Consider the following 24,039-nt stretch of genomic DNA (forward strand, 5'->3'; position numbering starts at 1 on the left):
TTACAAGAATACGTAGCGAATGATAGGAAGAAACTTTTTTTTATTTATTTATTTATTTATTTATTTTTTTTTGAAGATTCGCCTTTATGCAAGAAAGCCTTTGCTGCCAACGCAGCTGCCCATAGGTGATCAGGTAGAAGCAGATAAGGTACGTTTTATACAGGGATTCTGGCAACTTTCCTTGTTATCTTATGTTCTTATATTCCTGGTGGGCATCAAATACAAGACATTCACCCCTTTAACCCCTTCAGTACCATCCATGCCGCGTCCTCAATATTCATTCTGCTTACTATTAATTTGGTGATTTTATACAGCTTCAGAAACTCATGTTGGGATTAAAATAGTGAATTGACTCTACCCATTGATTTTCTGACCTCCATAGACCATTCCTAATGTCAATAAAATGGTCTAATATATAAATCTCAAGGAAAAATGTATGGTTTACTCTTTCGGATCTGCAAGGGGACTGTCAGCTAAGCTTTTATTTATTTATTTACTTATTTTTTGTTTCATGTTGCCCTTAGATAGTTTCCCCTTCTTACATAAAATAGAAAATAAAAAAAGAAAAGATAAAGAAAATCAGCGCCTTAATTCCTCTGCTCTCGTCAGCACAGGGAAATAATTCAAGGAATTTGGAGAGTGGGAATTCCTTTTACATTCACCAAGAACTCGTCGCAATGTTTATTTGTGGTGCACTATTCTGAAAGCTGCATGTACACTATATAGCTGCTCTCTGGCCCCACCTCCACTAATTTCAAAAGCTTCTAGTTGGAGTGGCATATGCATGGTTTTGAAGGTTGTCTCTGTGGTTCTAATGATAAATTAACACCATTTCTACATAACTGGTTGCAGAAGCACTATAGAAAATCCGGCTAATCATCTCTGTGGTCTTGAAGGTAGTAGTGGTGAGAGGGTAAAAAAAAGTTGAACCTCCACATACTCACACACACACACAAAGAAGACGAAGACGAAGAAGAAGAAGAAGAAGAAGAAGAAGAAGAAGAAGAAGAAGAAGAAGAAGAAGAAGAAGAAGAGGAAGAGGAAGAAGGGCAGCAATACACTCAAGACTCATATATTGACCAGCGTTTCCCTGATACACATTTTCTTTCTCTTCGCTTCTGTTTTTTTTTTTTTTCCTTCTCAAGTTCTCAGTACGTTCATTGTTCTTGTCTGACTAACTTCGGCAGCAACAAACCTATGTATATATCTATCTATCTCTTCTTTTCTCTTCTCTCAATATAAAGAACTCTGATTTGAAGTAGTTTCCCTTCAAAACACAGCAACATTTGACACTGACGGAACACAGCCATCGCGTTGCTAGGCACTACACACCACGCTCTTATTTTGTTGTATCTTCCTTATTATACAACAATAAACTTTAAACCTATATATCTATCTACATGTTTATCAATTTATCTATCTTTTTATGTATCTAGGTAGGGTATACAATCGATAAGTTGTGCAATATATGTATTTATCTATTTTCTTGCTTTCTATACCCTCTATTTTCTCTAAGTTCTATTCTTTTTTTTTTTTTTTTTTTTTTGTTACTTCCAGGAGGTGGTTGGCAAGGTCCATCTCCTTCTTTTGTTGCATTTCCCTTTTAATGCAACAATAACATTTGTCGAAGGAGGTGATCTATATTCAACTTCCTTGCATTTATCCCTTTCTTTTAGCTACTTCTCCTGGACCTGCAAGGGGAACTGGCAACTAAATGGACCTTTTCTTTTTAATTTTCATATTACCCTTGGATCAGTTTTCCCTTACATAAAGAAAAAGAAAGAAATGAATCCATCAAAAGCGAAATAGTCAACCCGTTACAAAGACCTTCCCTTGTGCACACCTCACCACTACAGTCACCAGTCTCACCAGTCCCCACCAGTAGGTCACAAGACAGTGGACGGGAGAGACCATGGCCGCTACTCTCCGTCAGACACCCCTCACCTGCAGTGGCCACACGCGCCCTGTGGTCCATCTGGCCTTCTCTCAGCTGTGTCCTGACGGCTACTTTCTCATCTCTGCTAGTAAAGGTGTGCAGGCGTGTGTGTGTGTGCGTGTACTGCCGGCCTTGCGTGTGTGTTTGTGTGTACGTGTGTGTGTGTGTCATATGTAGAAGAGAGGAAGAAGACAGAGATGAATGAAAGGAGAGAAAGAGAGAGAGATGGATGAAAGGAGAGAGAAAGAGAGATGAAAAGAATAGCAAGAAAGGGAGAGATGAATGAAAGGAGAGAGAGACAAAAAGAAGAATATCGAGAGAGGAAGAGATGGATGAAAGGAGAAAGAGAGAAGAAAAAAAATGTGTGTGTGTGGAAGAAGAGGAGGAGGAATAGGGGAGGGGGTGGGTGTGGGGGAGGAGGACATGTGTATGTGTGTGTGTGTGTGTGTGTAACTTTCTCCCGGGCAATGCAGGAATAAGCTAAGATTGAAACACGATTTAATTCCTCCGTTGTGTTTCTCTTATTCTTATTATTTTTTAGTGTTTGTCTCGTTTATCTTCCTTTGTTCCCTTATTTCTAATCTTTATTCCGTTTTCCTTTTATCTCAGTAGAGGTTTGTGTGTGGAAGGGTTATATGTTCAGTGTGGCGGGGTTGTAGCAGCGTGAGAAAGCGTGAATGTGTGAGGTATAAAGGTCTCTCTCTCTCTCTCTCTCTCTCTCTCTCTCTCTCTCTCTCTCTCTCTCTCTCTCTCTCTCTCTCTCTCTCTCTCTCTCTCTCTCCAGGTTTTTTTTCTCCTTTCCCTTTTTTTTTTTCCTCTTTTCCTACCCTCATTATTTTTTCCCCTTCTTTCCTCATGTTAGTCTAATTTTAACCTTATCAGTGTGTTGTCCTATATTTGCCTCGTTATCAGTGCTTTTATTCTTGTGGTGGTGGTGGTGGTAGTGGTGGTGGTGGTGGTTAGATAAGTTTAGTTTAGGTTAGGTTATGATAAATGATGTTGATTGTAGTGGTGGTGGTGTTAATGGTGGTAGTGATGTTGGCAGTGGTAGTAGTGGTGGTAGTGGTGTTAATAGTTAATAGTAGTAATTTATTTGTTTATTGGCCAGTGTCCTTATTAATTTCTCTAATATTATGCATTGGGTAAAAATAATAATTTATTCATTTTTAAAAGAGATAATGGTGTTGTGATGGTGGTGGTGGTGGTGGTGGTGAGTGTGTCAAGGTTACTGCCATGCCCTGGAGGGAAGGGTTGAGAGAGAGAGAGAGAGAGAGAGAGAGAGAGAGAGAGAGAGAGAGAATATTTTAGAGGAATAGCAAAATATGAGAGAAGATAAAAAAGAAGAAAGAAGTTTATGAAGGAAGAAAGAAAAAAAAAAACATGGATAAAACTGAGGACAATTACAAGCAAAGCAAATCAGTGAAATAAATCAAAACAAGTCAAATTACAGAAGAGAAAGATAAGTAGGAAGAAGCTCATGTGAAAAGGAAGACACTGAAGTGTAGAATGAGAAATAAAAGCAGAAAATGTAATAAAAAGAAGTAAAAAGGAAGATAGGAAACAATTAAGTGTTGAATCCATGAGAAATAAAAGTAGAGAGAGAGAGATTAAAGTGTGAGGGTCTATTTGTTAACCCCTTCAGTAGCATGACGTGTTTCCATATTCATTCTGGTGACTGTTTGGTGATTTTATACAGCTTCAGAAACTCGTGTCAGGGATTAGAATAGTGAAGACTCTGGACCATTAATCTTCTGACCTCCACTCACCCTTTCTAATGTCAATACAGAGGTCTAATGGTACACAGAAGTCACATTCTTATATTCATTCTGCTTACTTTTTGGTGATTTTGTACAGCTTCAGAAACTTAAAGTGAGGGATTAAAATAGTGAAGACTGGACCATTAATCTTCTGACCTCCATAGACCTTCCGAATGTCAATAAAATCATGTAATCACACCCAAATCATAATAAAAATGTGTTCCAGTGCTGAAGGGGTTTGTGGTGTGTAGGGAGCAAATCAGACACAGGAGAGACAGGTACACCACAGCACAGGTATGAAAAGACAAGAAAAGTTTGGCAGGTAGGCAGGTAATATTGTGACCTTGTGATTGAGTTGACAGGTGAGAGAGAGAGAGAGAGAGAGAGAGAGAGAGAGATTGTAAAGGGAAAGAAAAACAATAGGAACATCAAAATTAGTGAATGTTGATAGATAAAAAAAAAAGTAGAGAGAGAGAGAACAGGAGGGGGAGTACTGATCAGGGGGGTGTTGGTCATGCCTGGCTTGTCACTGCATTAATTGTCACTGCCAGGGAGGTCACTGCCACTGTCAAGGCTGTCGGTTACCTAACGGGGAGAAAAACTTGCGAGGTGTTGCTATTGCTATTATTCCTTGTCCTTTCCATAATTATTGTCAAAAAAAAGGAATCCAGTGACAAAAATGTGTGATGGTCCGTGTGTGTGTGTGTGTGTGTGTGTGTGTGTGTGTGTGTGTGTGTGTGTGTGGTAAAGTTGGGTTGTGTATTGAGAAGAAATGAATGGAAAACAAAGAGAAGTGGGAATGAAAAATGAAAACAGCAAAAAATTATACACAAAAGAAGAAAGGGAAAAAAAAAAAGCTGACAGTAACAAATAAAATGATGAAAGAACACCAATAAAAAGAAAGAAAGAAATACAAATACAAATATAAAATATGGGAGACGAAAACTAGAGAAAAATTAAAAGTGCAAAAAAAAAAAACAATAACAATAAATAAAGAAGAAAAAACAAGAATAAAACAAAATAACAGAAATAAGAAGCAAAAAAAAGAAAAATAAGAAATGAAAATGAGAAAAAGAAGATATTGGGGAGAAAAATGAGGAAAAGAAAGAAAATGAGGGATGAACATGAGGAAAGAAATGAAAATGAGAAAAGAAAGAAAATGATGGATGAAAATAAGAAAAAGAAAGAAAATGACTGATAAAAATGAGAAAAAGAAAGAAAATAAGAAAAAGCTTACCCGTTCTACCTGACACCAAGAAAACTGAAGTGAGTGTGTGGGAAAGACAAGCCAAGGCAAAGCAAAGCAGGTGAGGTGAGGTGAGGTGAAAGTGAGATGAGGGGGGGGTGAAAGTGAAATGAGGGGTTGACTATGAAGTGAGAAAGGAGAAAAGTTAGATGAGAGGGGGTGACAATGAAGTGAGAGAGGAGAAAAGTGAGATGAGAGAGGATAACAGTGAGATGAGGGGGGGGAAGTAAACTGAGGGGAGAGGGAATGAAAGTGAGATGAGAGGAGGTGAAAGGAGGTGAAAATGAGATGAGGGGGAGGGTCAAAGTGAGGTGAGGTGAGAGGACAGTAAGTCAAAAAGAGGTGAGGTCAATTTAGAAAAGGATGAAAGTGAAATGAAGAGGGTAAAAATGAGATGAGGGGAGAACAGGTCAAATTGAGATGAAGGGAGAGGGGATGGAAGTCACTGAGATGAGGGGGTAACAATGAGGTGAGGGAGGAGGAAAGAAGGGGTCATATCAAAGTGAAGTGAAATGAGGTGAGGTGAGGTGAAAGTGAGGTGATGCAGGTGCAGATATGATTGGCAGTGCTCTGGTCAACCTCTCTTAGTTTACCTGGAGGACAAGTGAAAGTGTCTCGACCTTCACGGCTGCAGAGAGAGAGAGAGAAAAGAGAAAATAGGAAAAGAGGAAAAGGTAAGAAAGAAAAGAGAAGTGTGGCAGGTAGGCAGGTAATATTGTGACCTTGTGACTGAGTTGACAGGAGAGAGAGAGAGAGAGAGAGAGAGAGAGAGAGAGATTGTACAGGGTAGATTTAAAGGAAAGAAAAAACAAAACAAATAGAATGTATAAAGAAATGAATATGAATAGATTAAAAAAAAGAAATAGAGAGAGAGAGAGAGAGAGCTACCTAATTTTTTTTATATGACAGGACATGTTTTTGTATATATTTTCTTTTTTATGTATCAAATTTATAAACTTTCTAAATAAATAAATATAAAAACAACAACTAAGCATGATATGAAATTGAGAGAGAGTGAGAGAGAGAGAGAGAGAGAGAGAGAGAGAGAGAGAGAGAGAGAGAGAGAGAGAGAGAGAGAGAGAGAGAGAGGTGCAGTCAAGATGAAGAGAATAGCAGCAAGACTAGAAAGAGTTGACCATGACTTCTGCAGCCGTGTGACCTTTGTGTGGTGGGAGGGCAGTGCCACAGAGCTACAGAGACACAGAACCACAGAGTTACAGAGCCACAGAGCCATCCACCCCTGTAGTGCCTAGTGTCAGTCTCTCATTGTGTAGCTAGTTGAGGTTCACAGGGATTGTAGAATAGGTTTTTTTTTTTTTTTTTTTTTTACCATGTGGGGTTTTCACGGGAATTTATGGGCTAAAGGAGATACTTTTTAGGGTACCTTCTATCTCAAAGCCCACCCGCTAGGAAACCGTTGCCTCGAGTGAGGAAGCCCAACCTACACTCGAACCGTGGACAGGATTCGAATCAGTGCGCTTGGAGACCCCTCGGATCCCAAAGCACGCATGGTTCCACTGTACCACGGCAGTTTTGGGAAAGTGAAGTGGTGGTGTACTGAAAGGCTTTAATGTGTGTTGGGAACCTATGATTTTGGGTCAATAGGGAGCTTTAAAAGAAGATTATTTATTTATTTATTTATTTTTTTTTATTTATTTATTTATTTATTTTTTTATGTTATGACCTATAGTGCCTGTAGGTAACTTGAAGAGTATTGGAAGCGATGTTATTAGGGCCCATAGCACCACCCAAGTGCATCTTTGGTGTAACCACCTAACGCCTGGGTATTATGGTGACATGTGGCTAACTTTAAACCACTCCACAAATGGCAGAGTTTTAAGGTGGATGATGGGGTTGATATATGGATGTGGAGAGAAGCTTCCATTATTTCATTGTGTTTTTTGAGTGAAGCTTTATTTTCTTTATGTTCCTGAGAGAATTTTTCTTTATTATTTTGTTTAACATTTAAACTGTTGTATCTTTTGTTACCTTTTGTACCTAAATATTTAAACTATTCTGTTTTTCTACACCTTTTGCTTCTGAAAATGTAAACTTGTCCTTCTCATTAGCTTTTGTATTGAATATTTAAACAACTGTACTTTTCATCATCTATTTTTTTATCTATTTATTTTTGTACCTGAAAATTCAAACTATTGTACTTTGATCCACTGGTTGACTCACACAACACTCACACAGATGGGAAGCCAATGATGCGTCAGGGCAACACGGGGGACTGGATCGGCACCTTCGAGGGCCACAAGGGTGCTGTCTGGGGCGTGGCACTCAACGGCGACACCTCCCGCGCAGCCACGGCAGCGGCGGACTTCACTGCCAAGGTGAGGCCAGAGCTGGGGAGTGGCAGGGAGCGGGAGAGAGCAGCTGTCATTGTTGTTGTGTGTGCAGTGAAAGTGTAATGGCTGTAACTCAATATTGCAGTCTAGAATGCTTGCCTTGGTGAATGCTACTGGTAACTAAGTGGGCCCCTTTCTTTCTTTCTTCTTTTTTTTTTTTTTTTTTTTATGTTGCCCTTGGCCAGTTTTCCTGTCTTACAAAGAAAAAAGATGAAGACATTGAAGTGTAAGATGAGCATTGGCCTACAGCAACAAAAAAGAATGAAGGAAAGTAAAAGAAAATCCCTCCTTTAGCTCATAAATTCCTGTGAAAAGCCCATTTTATATATAGAAAAAAAGATAAAGCAAGCTTCACACCCACACAAGTCACTAAACGCTTCTCGTCACAGGTGTGGGATGCTGTGTCTGGTGAGGAGCTGCACAGCTTCTCCCACAGCCACATTGTCAAGGCGGTGGATTTCTCTCCCTCCTCCACCGAACTGCTCACCGGCTCCAACGAAAAGCTGCTCAAGATCTTCGACATCGCCAAGCCAGAAGCTGGTGAGGCTGGAACACTGTGCTCCTTACTACATTGATCCCTGAACCCCTAATTGCACCTGACCTCTGAACCCCTGAACTTACTCTGTTTGACTATACCTGACTCCTTGAACCCTTGCCTTGCTCTGTTTGACTACACCAGACCATTGAAGCCCTGAACCCCTGCCTTGCTCTGTTTGATTATATCTGACCATTGAATCCCTGCCTTACTCTATGTGAGTACACCAGCCTCCTTGCCTAAACTGTCTAATCACACCCAAAACTCATGGTGATAATATGTCTCAATACTGAAGAGGTTAAGATGAAATGTACTTTTGCCTAATATAAAAAGACAACTCATATTCTACACATCATAATTGCATATATACTCATCATTTCTTAGCAGTAATATATGAGGAGCACTCTGTCCAACTCACTAATGCAAGAGTTAACCAGTACTCTCAGTCATTCATACCTTTCTCTGGTAAACTCTGGAACTCCCTGCCTACTTCTGTATTTTCATCTCCTATGTCTCAACTTCATTTAAGAGGAAGGTTTAAAGACACTCTTTTATTTTGGCTAACTCTCAGACCTGCAAGGGGACTGGGTACAAAGTGGGTCTTTTTGTCATTTTCTTTGTTTATGTTGCCCTTGATGAGTTTTCCAAAATTACATGAAAAAAAAAAAAAAAAAAAAATGTCAGTGGTGAACAGCAGACACACATCCTCCCTCTTACTTAACCTCTTCAGTACCATGATGCATTTCCCTATTCATTCTGGTTATTATTTGGTGATTTTATACAGCTTCAGAAACTCATGGGGGGATTAAAATAGTGAAGACTGACCATTAATCTTCTGACCTCCATAGACCTTTCCTAATGTCAATAAAACCATCTAATCACATCTGAAATTCAAGGTAGAAATGCATTCCAATACTGAATGAGTCATTGGTGAACAGATGACACATTCTCTCCTGTACAGACCCTCAGGTGTTTTCTGGGCACACTGGCAGCCTCAAGCATGTGGTGTTCATGAACGAAGGGAAGCAGATGCTGAGCTGTGCCGAGGACAAGACCATCAGGGTGTGGGACAAGACCTCCGGACAGGTACTTACTTCACTGCTTGTCTGAGTGCTGAGTGATGGAACAGTGAAGACATGAGTGCTGAGTGATGGGACAGTGAAATGAGTGCTGAGTGATGGGGACAGTGAAGGCAGGAGTGCTGGATGATGGAGACAGTGGTGAAGGCAAGACTGTTGAGTGCTGAGTGACGGGACAGTGTGAATGTGTGTGTGTGTGTGTGTGTGTGTGGCAGGGTATGGTGATGAAACAGCCTGAGTGTTGCGTGGTGTGTTTCAGGAGGTGCAGAAGCTTGACGTGGCCCACAACCCCACCAGTATGGAGCTGAGCAGTGACGGAAAGACACTTACTGTGACCTACGGCTCCAAGGTGGCCTTCCTCAGCCCTGAAACGTGAGTCATCAGAGAGAGAGAGAGAGAGAGATATTACTAACATTTTTATCATTCCTTTCCCTTCTAATCTCCTCCTCCTCATTGTCATTCCTTTCCTCTGTTGCTTGCTTTGTTCCTCCTTCCTCCTCCTCCTCATTCCTTTCCTCTATTTCTTGCTTTGTTCCTCCTCATTCCTCTCCTCCTTTGCTTGTCTTGTTGCTTCTCCTCCTCATTCCTTTCCCCTATCCTCTATTTCTAGCTTTGTTCCTCCTCCTCCTCAACCTCATTCCTTTCCTATATTTTTTACTTTGTACCTCTTCCTCCTCCTTCTGTTCCTTCTTTGCTTGCTTTGTTTACTTATTTCATGGTTCCAGGCTTGGTGATGTACGATTTAGCTCCCATTCTCTCCCACACTCCACCAGCTGCATCATCATGGGAGATTACTTAACTAGCTTGTGTGTCACTGTTCCAAACTTAGTGAGGTGTGTTTTGGGTTCCTCTCTGCCTTTAGGGGTGTTGTGTGATTGGTGGGTTTCTTTACTTGTATGTCATAGTTCTTGGTCTTGTATTCAGAAATGTTGTGCTCTCTCACCACGACTATTTTCCAAGGCCACAGAGATGAATAGCTATGTATTCAAGTGTTTTTTTCGGTTAATGATGTAGAAATTTCGTCACTCTGCCTCTAGAACTGTGAAACACCTTAAAAATCGCTCTTCTCTCTCACCACGACTATTTCCCAAAGCCACAGAGATGATTAGCGATGTTTTCAAGAGTGTTTCTTCAGTTAATAATGTAGAAATCTTATCATTCTGCCTCTAGAACTGTAAAAACACCCTAAAAAACTCTTGTAAATTTAAATGAAACCACAGATGTGATTAGTGGGGTTTTCAAGAGTGTTTCTCTAATTAATAATGTAGAAATCTTGTCAATTTGCCTCTAGAACTTTAACAGCACCCTAAAAAAACTGTGTGAATTTAAATAGAGCCTTTTGAAATGGTGGAGGTGAAGCGCAGAAGTGTTTAAGAATACAAGCCTTTGTCCCACTCTGCCTGCAGGAATGTTGTAAGTGACTGCATAGTTTACTCACCTCCAGTCATGGTTCCAGCCTTAGTGATATGTGTTTTGGGTCTGTCACTCTGCCTGCTGGGGTATCTGTGCCTAGGAAACTCCCAAGTCTGTTGCCATAGAGTCGTGTGTGTGTGTGTGTGCGTGTGTGTGTGTGAGGGGAAGCTGACCAAGGGCAACAAAAAATATAAGAAAAAAATGCCCGCTTGATTGCCAGTTCCCTAAAAAGTTAGTAGAGTTACTTTAGGATGGGCTTGTGTGTTGGACAGCTCGGAACTACAATACTGACCAGAAAACTAAAAGATAGAATTGCTTCCTTGGTGACGGTCAGTGTAATGCAGTGTTGGCAAGCAGAGATGTTGGTGTGTCTGATGTAGTGCTTGATACTTTGATGCCACAACCAGAGACCTTACTGTTCTTGGAACCAGGACGTTATGCCCACTTGAAGCGAGATCTCCGCCTGTTATGTAGATCTGTGTGGCAGCTTAGACAATCATTTAGTGAGATAAGGTGAAGGCGTGAGATCAATGTCTTAATGCTAGGCTGTTGGGTATGTGTAGCTGTGGTGTACTGAGGTGAGTGGTGTGAGGTTAGTGGCAGGGTGGTGTGTGGTAGAGATATGCTGAGTGCTAGTGGTGTGTGGTGGAGACATATTGAGAACTAGTGGCAGGGTGATGTGTGGTGGGTGGTGGAGACATGTTAAGAACTAGTGACAGGGTGGTGTGTGGTGTGTGGTGGAGACAAGCTGAGGTGGTCCTTGGTGTTACAGGCTGGAGGTGCAGAGGGAGGTGACAGTGCCAACAGCCGTGTACTCCGCCTCGCTCCACCCGGACCGCTCTGTCTTCATCTGTGGCGGCGAGGACTTCAAGATGTACAAATTTGACTACAACACAAACGTGGAGATCGAGTCCTTCAAGGGACACTTCGGGCCCGTCCACTGTGTGCGGTTCAGCCCCGACGGAGAGCTGTATGCCTCTGGAAGTGAGGATGGCACGCTGAGGCTCTGGCAGACTACAGTAGGCAAGACTTACGGCCTGTGGAAGTGTATAGACGCCGCCACCACAGAGAACAACGTGGCCGCCAAACCAGAGACCATGGCTTGAGGGGGCGGCTTGGGGCTCCCTTGTAGCTTTTATTGTCACTTAGCGGCATTTCCTCCACCGGTCTGTCTCTCAAAACAAAGTACCTCCTCCTAATTTATTGTAGAATGGACCCATATATGCCCTATTTTATTTTCCTTTTTCCCTCAAAACGACGACCGTGGGCGAGGCGCCAGACCCGAGGTGCTTCACTGAGCTGCTCGTCCTGGTGACTAAGGCTCTGCTTCGCCTGTCTTTCCCATCCCTCCATTTGTTTTTTTATGTGATGGTCTTATTGCTGGGCAGGGCAGGTCAGGTCACAATCTTCCAGGGCAGAGTTCAGACCCAGTGTGCCAAGATTTGTTTTGAGTTTTGGCTTGAATATTGTGTTGAGCGTCAGGTGCCGCTGTGGCCCGGCAGGTGACACTATTACCTGTGCCTTATTGACCTGTGTGGGCAGTGTCTCTCTCAGTCTCTTCCATGTTGAATTGTTAATATTATTGTTATTGAGGAGAAAGACTCCAAAGCTGGAGGTCGTCCTGCCAGTCCTTGGTGTCTCCTTGTAAATCATTAGTCCCTTTTATTTATTTTTTCCCTTTGGTTTAGGGTTATGGTCTTAGTTTTGTTTATTTATGGAAATAAATATGTATGTAATTGAACCTGGGTAGTGAAATTGGACTCCAGCATAGTGGAATCTCAAAGAAAGCAAAACATTCCCATCTCTCTATGGTGAAACTTTATTTACTTTCACCCACTAGTGCCCAGTATCTTGCTACTTCATTGCGCTAGTCAGCTGGTTGTATTTTCAAAGAATTTTTACAAGAATAAACAAAAAATCCACACATTTACTTCTTCATCCCACACGAGGAATGGAAGCAGCTACTGTTGTGCTTGTGTGTCGCTGCGTGTCGGCACTCACTGACTCAAGCAGGTGCCACATGTTCCCTCATTCCTTACTGTGTTGATGCTGCCACCCAACCAACAACTCTATGGCAGGTCAGGACGAGGAGACCGATCCTGAGCCAAGTGACAGCGATACACGCGTGGCGACATGATGTGACTTGGTGGTGTGGAGGACATGCAAGGAGGCAAGCAGAGTGTGGCGGGGCAGCTAGCCATCAGACACTGGAGAACCTTAATGAACCTAGCCATGAGGACGGATGCTGTGTCACTTGGAATGTCTGGTGTGATGCTGCAGTGAGGTTTGGGATTGATGGAATGATCACTTATGCATGCACTCATTTCCAGCCCACAGTGATGAGAATGAGGGGCCAAAACAACACTACAAATTGAGTTAATGTTTGGTATACTTGATGTGATGGTCAGAGCGTTACCACAGAGGGCTGGAGGTGAATACGGGGAGGTTGAAGTGTGCGTGTGTCAGTGTTGGTGATGAGTGTAGGAACGTGGTAGTGAAGTGAAGGCTGAGTGGCTGGAGTGGCTAAGGTGATGCAGGGTGGTAGGCAAAGACCAGAGGTGGAGCGCTGGGTTCCATCCTCTTCAGCTTCTCCATCCCGGCATCTAGTGGGTCTTGTGGTGCCCTGGTGTAGCTGGACCTGTGGAAAACGAGCTATTTTTTCCGTTCCTTTCCTTTTTATTTCCCCCTCCCCTCTTCAGTACTGGGATGCATTTTTACCATGAGTTTTGGATATGACTAGATGATTTTGTTAACATTAGGAAGGGTCTATGGAGGTCAGAATATTAATGGCCAGAGTCTTTACTATTTTAATCCCAACATAAGTTTCTGAAGCTGTATAAAATCGCCAAATTGTAAGAGGTTAAAGGTTATGAAGATTCTTATGATTCTTGAGGTACACTGCAGGTTATTGGGTGGTGGTAGGACAAAAGCAAACAGTCAGTCACAATCAGAAAAAAGACTCATTAGAAGATCCTGTCAAAAAAAAAAGGAAGAAGGGGAAGACAGTGAGATGAAGTGATGGAATTATGATAGACTGCAAGGAATGGAATGTACAGAGGAAGATGCAAGAGAGAGAAACATGTGGAGACTAGGGAAACTTTGTAAGGAAAAGGAGGAGGAGAAAGGGAAGAAAAGAATAAGAAGAAGAGAAGGTGGTGGTATTGCAAGATGAGAGGGATAAGAAAACTGGGAGACTCATGAATACAAGGAAGAGGAAAAGAAGGTGCAATGGGTAAAAACAAGCAAAGGAGATTGAAACATACCAGCAACATCTCACCCCAGGATAACAGACAAAGAAGAAGAAGAAATAGAGGAGGAGGAGGAGGAGATGAAGAAGAAGGTGGTATTGAAAGATGTAAGAGAGAAAAACAACTTGAATATAGCATCAAAACCTCACTCCAGGGAAATGGACAAAGAAGAAGGAAAAGAAGATGGAAGAGAAGGTGATCTTAGACAATGAAAGAGATAAAAACAATTAAAGGAGAAAATAATAGAAGATAAAAGGGATAAAAAAAAACTAATTAAATAAAGCAGGAACCCTTCACACCAACAAAACAGACAAGGAAGAAGAACAAAAGAAGGAGGTGGGGAGAAGGTAATACAGGAAGAAGCAAAATAAAAAAAAAAACTGAAGGAAAATATTATATTAGATGAAAAGGATAAAAAAAATAACAAATTCTTCTTCAACAAAGCACCAACACCTAACTTCAGGGAAACAGACAAAGAAGAAGAAAAGGAAAAAAAAAAAAGATATTAAACAAAGCAAAACAGAAATAACTGAAGGAAAATATTATATTAGAAGACGAAAAGGATAAAAACCAACAAATTCTTCAACAAAACACTAACACCTCACTCTGGGAAGGAAATAATAAATCAGCATATCAAAGTGACATTACCTGTATCGGATCAAAATATACAGACTTGCAATGCTGAGAGTCACCATGAAGGCAACAGCAGCAACAATCACCACCAGGCAGACGGTGTTGAGGCGTGGCAGCTTGTGGTGAGCCTGGGTGGTGTTGCTGGTGGTGGCTGAGTGTTGGGACGCCACTCGTAGGTAGTGGTGAAGCAGTGAGCCGTCGTCTTCATCATCACCATCATCGCCATCATCAGTGTAGTCATCTGTGGGGAGTGGTGTGGATTAGTGATATTGTCTTGTCTCTCTCTCTCTCTCTCTCTCTCTCTCTTTATTCCTTCCTTCTCCTCCACCTATTCTCTTTCTCTTCCTTCAGCTTCTCTTCTTTTCTCCTTTTCATTCTCTTCACTTCATTCTCCATTTCTTCCTCCTTATTCCCCTCTTCCTTCTTATTCTCCTTTTCCTTCTCATCCTCCTTATTTATTTCCTATTCCTTCTCCTTTTCCTTTTCCTCCATCTTCTCATCCTATTCTCTTTCTCTTCCTTCAGCTTTTCTCCTTTTCTTTCTCTTCACTTCATTTCTTCCTTCAACTTTGCCTCTTACTTCCTCCTCATCCTCCTTTTCCTTCTCCTCCTCTTCTTTATTTATTTTCCTTTTCCTTATCTTTTCTCCTCCTTCAGCTTCTTTTCTTTCATCTTTTCATTCTCCTCCCTTCCTTCTTCATGTCTTCCTTCAACTCTCCCTCTTCCTCCTCTTCCTTCTCATCTTTCTTATTCATTTCTTCCTTCCCTCTTCCCATCTCCTCCTCCTCCACCTTCTCACCAAGCTCTGTGTAAGGGAGAGAAGCAGAGGAGTAGCTGCGATGTGTACCTTGCAGTGGGAAGTAGGTGGTGGGCAGGGGCGGCATGAGGTCCTTATTGCAGTAGTCAGTGTCACAACACACCACGTAGGGCCAGAAGCTTCGCCGCGCTGCCTGGTGGAGGTTGAGGCACTGCAGGGAATTGACACTCCTGAAGGAAGAGAAGGAGAAGGTCGTGAGAATAGGTTTGTATTAGAAAAGCTTTAATTCTCTCTCTCTCTCTCTCTCTCTCTCTCTCCATGACTATTTTCAAAGACCACAGAGATGATTAGCGGTGTTTTCAAGTGTTTTTCCAGTTAATAATGTAGAAATCTTGTTAATCTGTTTCTAGAATCGTAAAATCACCTTGAAAAAACTCGTGTAAATTTAAATAAACCTTCTTAAAATAGAGGTGAAGTATAGCAGTGTTGGAGGAAACGCGCCCTAGTACGTAGCTGTAGTAGTGTTTTTACCCCTTTAGTACTGGGACATGGTTTTACTCTGAGTTTTGGGTATGATTTTACAATTTTATTTACATTAGGAAGGGTTTGCGGAGGTCAGAAGATTGATGGCCAGAGTCTTCACTATTTTAATGCCTACACAAGTTTCTGAAGCTGTATAGAATCGCCAAATAGTTAGCAGAATGAATATGAAAATGCGTCATGGTCTGAAAGGGTTAAAATGATTGTCACTTGTTCTATGCAGCATTGTGTTGGAGTGTGCAAAAATTTGACAAGAATGAAAATAGCTGTGGAATGTTTGCCTACCGGTTGTATTTTATATAATGTCGCTTTTATGTGTGATCCCCGAGAAAGATATCTGGGAAGGAATTGAAAACTGGTGTGAAATTTTGCTTGTTTCTCGCTCCTTGTTGCATTGCTTTCATGTTTTTTGTCTTGGCAGAGAATGGAAACTTAAAAAAAATATATAAACAGCTATGGTTTTTTTTTTTTTTATCATCTTCACGGAGTTCAGAAAAAAAGTAGAATAAAAGAGTAAAAATGACAGAGTTCAGCAATATAGAAAGATAATAATAATGATAAAAAAAAGCTGATTGGCTAGAGTGGAGGCAGTAACAATAAACAAAAACTGGTTTAGGAATGGAGCCAAAAATGGGTGTTTGCCAGGCGAGTGGCGACACGAGGCTCTGGGCGGCGGCAGATGAGGTGACAAAAAGGAACAGTTCTCATAAGAAGACAGAGACAGCTGATCATTTTAAGGTGAGGTGAGATGTAATGGAAGGGTAACACTTTATTTTTTTTTTCAAGCATGGTTTTATGGTTTTAGAGACAGATTAATTGAGTTTATACAAAAATGAAAAGAGAAACAATAAGAGCGCATCCAGTCATCCCTGTGGCCGTGGAAAACGGTCGTGTAATGCTATGCGGGTGTCTAAGGATATTTTTACGGTTTTATCTCTGCGACCTTGAATAGTTGTGATGAAGCTACAGTATTTTAACTTCTTCAGTACCATGACACATTTTTCATATCTATGCTTACAATTAGATGATTTTATTGAGCTTCAGAAACTTATGTGGGATTTGAAATAGTGGAGACTCTGGCCATTAATCTTCTGACCTCCATAGGCCCTTCCTAATGTCAATAAAATCGTATAATCACACCCAAAACTCAAGGAAAAAAGGCATCCCAGTACTGAGTGAAGGTGTTAAGAGTATTTTTGCAATTCTAGCGACACACTGATAAAATTTCTTCGTTATCAAAAGGAAAATCAGTCTTTATCGCACCCACCTAGTCGTCTCTGTGGTGTTTTGAAGTGGTCATGATAAAAGCAAAGTGTTTCAGAAGATTGAGGTGAAGTGCAGTATTCAGAAACGCTTTAATTGCTCTCTCACCACGATTATTTTCCAAGGCCACAGAGATGATTAGCGGGGGTTTTCAAGTGTTTCTCCAGTTAATAACGTAGAAATCTTGTCACTCTGCCTCTAGAACCGTAAAAACACCTTATAAAAACTCGTGTCAATCTAAATAAAGCCTTTTGAATTAGTAGAAGTGAAGCACATTAGTTTTTGAGAATACTAGCGCAGGTTACCCCGAGGTGATGCAGCCGCGAGTGATGGGGTGCGAGCCGTCGTGGTGGTCGAAGTGCTGGAAGTAACAGAGCGAGGCGGTGGTGCAGGTGGTGACTCCCGCCGCGGCACAGTCAGCGGTGGAGCACTCGCACTGGATCATCGGCACTGTGGAGAGGGTAAAGGCACTGAGTAAGGCATATAGTAAGCTTTATGACTGTGGTATTGTGCGCAGTGCAGTCTCGAAAGGAATAGAATAAGTAACTGGTGAGGTAGAGAGAGAAATAGAGAAGAGGAGAGTAGATGAAGAGCAGAGTAGAAAAAGCGTTTGAAAATAGTCGTAAAGTGAGGAAAAATAGCCAAAATACTGCTACTACTACTACTACTAGTAGTAGTGAGGGAAGGGAAGAGAACAAGTATATAACGTATGGAGAGAGGACTAGAGAGGAAGAGAGATGACTGATGAATGTATAGGAGAGTAGAGAATAACATGTGCGTTTGAAAAGATCGTGAAGTGAAGTAAAGAGAGGTGGATGAGGAGGAGAAGAAAAATGAGAAGGAAGAAATGAATAAGGAAGAGGAGGAGGAGGAGGAAAAGAAAGAGGAGAAGGAAGAAATGAATAAGGAAGAGGAGGTGAAGGAAAAGGAGGGCGAGGAAAAAGAAAAAAGAAGGAAGAAATGAATAAGAAAGAGAAAGGTGAGAAAGAAGAGACTGATAAAAGAGGAAAAGAGAAAGAAATGAAGCAAGACAACATCATTAATCCACACCACTATTCGCAGACTTCCAAAATACTATTAAACTGGACAGAATGAAATAGTTAACCGTCTACCCTACTCCATAATGAACTGAAGCTTAACTGACTACAAAAACACGACACATCACACGCCTGCCATCTAGACAGGTCTTCAAACAGTAGGGAAGGTGGTGAGGTGGTGGTACTAATCTGGAGACAACTGTGAGGTGATGAATATGCATATACGAAAGTGCAGGAGTGGCGGGACGCTGAACTCTGAACCCTCGACAAGAGACACAAAGTTCAGTTGAGACAATCAGCGAGACAGGATCAATTGCCACTGGATTCTCAAACACATCTTATTCTTATCGAGTGACAGAGAAAAGTCGTGTTAGAATTCAGAATCTTAGCTAAATTTTTACTAGAGTCACGAATTGGAGCACCATTGAAGACCAGAGAGAGAAAAAATTGAGCCTCCGAATACTCAAACACTCTTTCTTATTCTTTATCTTAATTCTTATCGACTGTGAGACTAAGTTGCGTTTACATGTAGAATTCTAGCTAAAATTTTACTAGTCACGAATTAGAGCACCATTGAAGACCTGAGAGAGAAAAAATTGAGCCCCCGAATACTCAAACACTCTTTCTTATTCTTTATCTTAATTCTTATCGACTGTGAGAAAGAATAAGTCGCGTTTGCATGATCTTAGCTAAACTGCCTCTAGAATCACGAAAGCACCATTGAAGACTAGCAAGAGAAAGAATGAGCCACCGAATTCTAAAACACTCTTTCTTATTCTTTATCTTCTTCTTATCGACTGTGAGAAAGAATAAGTCGCGTTTGCATGATCTTAGCTAAACTATCTCTAGAATCATGAAAGCACCATTGAAGACCAGAGAAACAAAGAATGAGCTACTATAGATTCTCAAACAGATACCTTATACTTTTCATCGACTGCGAGAAGGAAAAAGTCGCGTGTTTGCATGTAGAATTTTAACTAGAACTATCACTAGAATCACAAAAGCACCATTGAAAACCTCTGCTGATTCCACAAGAGTCTATTACTGCAGATGGGTGAGGTAAGAAGCCGGAACATTTTAGAACAGACCATTATCAGGTGCTCCAGCAAAGTCACTCCCGGTTGTGGCAAGAATGTCGCCCTACCGCTTTAAGTTGATTTTCCTTTTTTTTTTCCGTCTTATCTGGGCGTGACGCGGGCCTTGTGGTGTCGTTAGGCGGGGGCATGATTGTGTGTGTGTGTGTGTGTGTGTAGTATCTGCATTCAGAAACACTTTACCCTCTCACCACGACTATTTTCCAAGGCCACAGAGATGAATAGCCAGATTCTCAAGACTTTTTTCCTGTTGGTAATAAAGAAATCTTGTTAATCTGTCACTAGAACCACAAAAAACATCCTTAAAAACCCATGCAACTATAACTGGAGCCTTCCGAATCGAAATCTTTCAGTGTGTGTGTGTGTGTGTGTGTGTGTGTGTGTGTGTGTGTGTGTGTGTGTGTGCGCTTGTGCGTGTGCGTGTGTAGGAGGGAGAGTTTTCGCCTGTCAAGGAACGTCGATCATATGGTAATGTTTCTGGTGAGTCACGTTTCCTCACGCTATTCCTTTACCACCCCTACCCCCTTGGGATCCCACACACCTGTCCCACAACCCTTCCCCCTTCCCCCACACCTGTCTCATCCCCCTCCCCCCCCCCAACACACACATGACTCTCCACTCCACACGTGTCCTAAACCTCTACTTTCTTTATTTTCCCTACCTCCTTTCCTGTCCTGCTTTCCTGCCTCTAATAATGACCTAACCTGTCTTTAGCCTACCTCTGACCTGCCTCCAGCTTGCCTCCAGCCTGCTTCCTTCTCCTTCTATCTTAACCCAATTCAGATTCTTTTTTTTTTTTTTTCTTCTCTCTCTTCTCTGTCTCTTCAGCTTCTCTTCTCCTTTCAGTTCTCTCGTTCTTTTTTTGTGTTTTTGTTTTCTTCTTTATTTTTTCTCTTTTTGCTGTCTGTGTTTTTGTTCTTTTTCTTTCGTTTTGTGTGTCTTATTCTCTCTCTCTCTCTCTCTCTCTCTCTCTCTCTCTCTCTCTCTCTCTCTCTCCTTCATCGTTTTCCTTCAGTCTCTTGTCACTATCTATCTATCTCCTCATTCTCCTTCTCCTCCTTCATCACAATATCGTCCTTGTTCTTCTTCTTTTCCTCGTCTTCCTACATTTATTATTCCCTTCTTCTTCCTCCTCCTCCTTTATCACAGTCATCCTTGTCCTCCTCCTCATCCTCCTCCTTGTCTTCCTGCATTCTCTTCTCACAAATATTATCCTCCTCCTCCTTCTTCTCTTCTGTTTGCACCTGTCCTTTGCACACACACACACACACACTCTCTCTCTCTCTCTCTCTCTCTCTCTCACACCTGCCAGCAAGACCACCTGGCTTATTTTTGCCTCCAATTATGTCTTACCTCACTTCAGTTCCTCCTACCTGTTAGTGACCTTACCCCCCTTCCTCTCTCTCTCTCTCTCTCTCTCTCTCCCTTCCCTTCTTTATTTTTTCTATCACTTTAGTTTCGTTCACGCTAACTTTGTTTGTTTGTCTGTATGTGCTTGTGTGTGTGTGTGTGTGTGTTTGTGTGTGATTCACCTCGGTCGTCTGCTGGTCACCCAGCCAGTCTCCCCATTATGGAGCGAGCTCAGAGCTCATAGACCGATCTTCGGGTAGGACTGAGGCCACAACACACTCCACACACCGGGACAGCGAGGCCACAACCCCTCCAGTTACACCCCGTACCTACTTACTGCTAGGTGAACACACCCCACACATTAAGAGACTTGTCCATTTGCCTCGCCGCTTACCGGGATTCGAACCCGGCCCTCTCGATTGTGAGTCGAGCGTGCTAACCACTACACTACGCGGTGTGTGTGTGTGTATGTGTGTCTGTCTCTGTCTTTGCCCGTCTGTCTCTTTCATTACTACTACTACTACTACTACTACTACTACTACTACTATAAAACACAACCAAAACAACATTTCCATACGAAAACCACCACCACCATCACCACCACCACCACAACTACCTTCCTCCTCTTATTTCTCCTTCTCTTCCTCCTTTCTCACGCAGCCGCAGGAGTGAGTCATCCAGGACATTATGCACGTGCTATTTGTGGTGGCAGACAGGTGATGCATGGCGCCTACACCCGCTCAGCCCTGGGGAAAGTCTCCATCTGCGTACACACTTCCCTCACTCTTTTACTGCCTCCCGCCCTCCCTTCTTCCCTCCCTACGCTGGTGGTGGTGGTGGTGGTGGTGGTGGTGGTGGTGGGGTTGTTGTTGTTGTTGTTGTTATTGTTTTTGTTGTATCATTATCACTGTTGCTTTATTTATACTTCTTTGTGTGTGTGTGTGTGTGTGTGTTCAGCGCGAGTAACGTACAGTATTAACCTCATCTATTTTTCTCTCTCTCTCTCTCTCTCTCTCTCTCTCTCTCTCTCTCTCTCTCTCTCTCTCTCTCTCTCTCTTTCTTAACTCCTATGTTTTCTGTATCACTTCAGTTCCTCAACTACCCATTCATCACAAGGCAAGGAGAGAGAGAGAGAGAGAGAGAGAGAGAGAGAGAGAGAGAGAGAGAGAGAGAGAGAGAGAGTGGTGTAGAATATCCAGTCCTCGCATCTCCCATTATCAAATCTAACGTTGAATCCATGAATATTGTTTGGCTCGGGTTAAAACCTTCCCGAGGCTGCTGCTGCTAAGTATAAGGAGAATAATTTCTTGATAACCTCGTGCATCTTGAGAGAGAGAGAGAGAGAGAGAGAGAGAGAGAGAGAGAGAGAGAGAGAGAGAGATACCGTTTGATCAGTGTTTGGTATGAGCTTTCAATTACGAACAGTATTTTTGAAACTTCCGCGCCGCTCTACTAATTTCAAAACGCTCTAATTAAAGCTACACGCGTTTTCAGTGATGTTTCTATGGTTCCAGTGACAGAGTAACAATACTTTTACATTATGAACAGCAGAAACACTCTAGGGAACCAGGCTAATCGTCTCTGTGGCCTTGGAAAACAGTCGGGATGAGATTCTGACAGCGAGCGAAGCGTTTTTCTGAAGACTGTTCCATTGGTGTCTCTCTTATGCCATCACCCTCGCAAGTCGCAAGTTCACAACACCGCCACGGCCACGCTCTGACAGTTACCGTTCTCCTCCCCCTCTGCCCTCTCCCTCGCCTGCGGGCCTGGGGTGAGGGTCCTGCCTGATGCATCCTCGCGGGGTATGCAAACAGGTTCCCGACGGCCGCCCTGCTCCTGCCGATACCTCCCGTAGGCGGCTGGCGAGTGAGGCTTGAGGCGTGGTGGTGGTGGTGATGTGGGTATTGTAACTGTGGTGATGGTGATGGTGGTTGTAGTGGTGTTAGTGGTATGGGTGTGGTAATTGGTGGTGGTGGTGTTGGTGATGCGTGTTGGTGGTGGTAGCCAGTGGTAGTGGTGTTGATGGTATGGGTGTGGTATCTGGTGGTGGTGGTGGTGGTGTGTAATGGTGATGATGGTGATGATGGTGGTGTTGATGGCATGGGTGTATGGTAACTGGTGGTGGTGGTGTTGATGGCATGGGTGTATGGTAACTGGTGGTGATGATGATGGTGGTGGTGTTGATGGTAACTGTGGTGATGGTGGTGGTAGTGGTGTTGATGGTATATGGTGACTGTGGTGATAGTGATGCTACGTAGTGGTGTTGATGTTAGTTACCTATGTGGGTATCGTAATTCTGGTGGTGGTGGTGGTGGTGGTGGTATGGGGTGACATACTGGCAACTTAAGGATATACGTACAATAATTTGATATATTTCTTTAACGATAAGTACTTTCAATTGCTCTTTTATCACGTTTTTGTTGCTATAGACCAATACTCTAAAAAAAAGTAGATAATAATAATAATAATAATAATAATAACAATAATAACAATAATGATAAACAAACTAATAAATCTCAATGGTCTTTGAAAACAGTCGTGGTGAGAGAGAGAGAGAGAGAGAGAGAGAGAGAGAGAGAGAGAGAGAGAGAGAGAGAGAGAGATGTGCTTTTCCTCTTCTTTTTGTGCGAATGCTGAAGACAAGATAAACGGAGTAATAAATAAGATCCACCCTTGTGAAGAAGACGAAGAAGAAGAAGAAGAAGAAAAGAAGAAGAAGTTGTAGTTGTATAATGCAAAATAAATAAACAAATAACAAATATAAGGAAAAAGAGCAACAAGAACAAGAAGAATGGGAATAATGAGAAGGAAAAAAGAAAAGGAGAAGTAAGAAAAGTAGAAGATATGAAGAACAAAATTTGTTGTAGGTAATGTAGGAGGAGGAGGAGGAGGAGGAGGAGGAGGAGGAGAAGGAGGAAGAGGAGCAAACAAGAACAAGAAGAATGGGAATATTGAGAAGAAAAAAAAAAAAAAAAAAAAGAGAAGTAGCAGAAGAAAAAAATATAAAGAGGAATAATTGTTGTGATTGTAGAAGGAAGAGGGGGAGAAGGAAGGAGGAAAATAAAGACCGAAGAAGAAGAAGAAGAAGAAGAAGAAGAAGAAGAAGAAGAAGAGAGAGAGAGAGAGAGAGAGAGAGAGAGAGAGAGAGACTAATAATATTAAAGAAAGAAAAAGAACAAGAAAAACACTAACGACAAATAACGGAAAAAAATAGACAACACACACACACACACACACACATACCCTCAGTAGCAGCAGCAACAAGGGGTAGGGGCGTCCGTAGCAATATCATCAGTAGGAGGAGACACAAAAAGGGACACTGGCTCTTATATTTACACCTCGCCTCGCCCTTGACTTGCCATGCCCTAAAAACACAGCTGAGGGCGTAGGCTTGTGTCCCTGAAGCTGCAACCCCGCCTCTCTCACATTCTGGGGTTGGTTTGCAGGTTGGCGCGCCGTGGCAGGAGCAGAGAGGCGGGGTGGTCATGCCGGTTGGATGTTCTTGGGATACTGAGGAAAAGATTCTCTCTCTCTCTCTCTCTCTCTCTCTCTCTCTCTCTCGATGCCCAGTCCCGCCCCCTTGTGTGTGGCGCGGGGCTGACCAGTAGCGGGACGAAGGCGGGGCGGGGCGGGGAGAGGTAGGAAGCTGTGTTGGGGTGAAAAGCTTGTGTGATTAGTGAGGATTATGAGAAAGAAACATCAAACTACCCCTGTCGCGTCTCCTATTGTGAAAAATGTCTCTAGGTGAAGATACTCTGGTTTATAATGGTATTTTAACGGTTTGGGTGACAGATTATAACT

General features: G+C 42.2%; 2 protein-coding genes across 2 annotated transcripts; one reads left to right on the forward strand and one right to left on the reverse strand.

Moving 5' to 3' along the window:
* The first annotated feature begins 1,865 nt into the window (after positions 1-1,865).
* Positions 1,866-12,239, forward strand: LOC123512575 (serine-threonine kinase receptor-associated protein-like). Its single transcript, XM_045269006.1, has 6 exons — positions 1,866-2,030; positions 7,136-7,275; positions 7,680-7,830; positions 8,787-8,911; positions 9,164-9,276; positions 11,090-12,239. The coding sequence occupies exons 1-6, from the start codon at positions 1,913-1,915 to the stop codon at positions 11,421-11,423; spliced, it is 981 nt and encodes a 326-aa protein (XP_045124941.1). The 5' UTR covers positions 1,866-1,912; the 3' UTR covers positions 11,424-12,239.
* Positions 12,121-23,758, reverse strand: LOC123512576. Its single transcript, XM_045269007.1, has 5 exons — positions 23,482-23,758; positions 17,063-17,207; positions 15,045-15,184; positions 14,214-14,439; positions 12,121-12,955 (listed from the first exon to the last, which is right to left on the reverse strand). Exons 1-5 carry the CDS (start codon positions 23,723-23,725, stop codon positions 12,841-12,843), a joined length of 870 nt encoding a protein of 289 aa, XP_045124942.1. The 5' UTR covers positions 23,726-23,758; the 3' UTR covers positions 12,121-12,840.
* Positions 23,759-24,039: the final 281 nt, after the last annotated feature.

This window comes from Portunus trituberculatus, chromosome 34, assembly GCF_017591435.1.
Source record: "Portunus trituberculatus isolate SZX2019 chromosome 34, ASM1759143v1, whole genome shotgun sequence".
Taxonomy (NCBI): Eukaryota; Metazoa; Arthropoda; class Malacostraca; order Decapoda; family Portunidae; genus Portunus; species Portunus trituberculatus.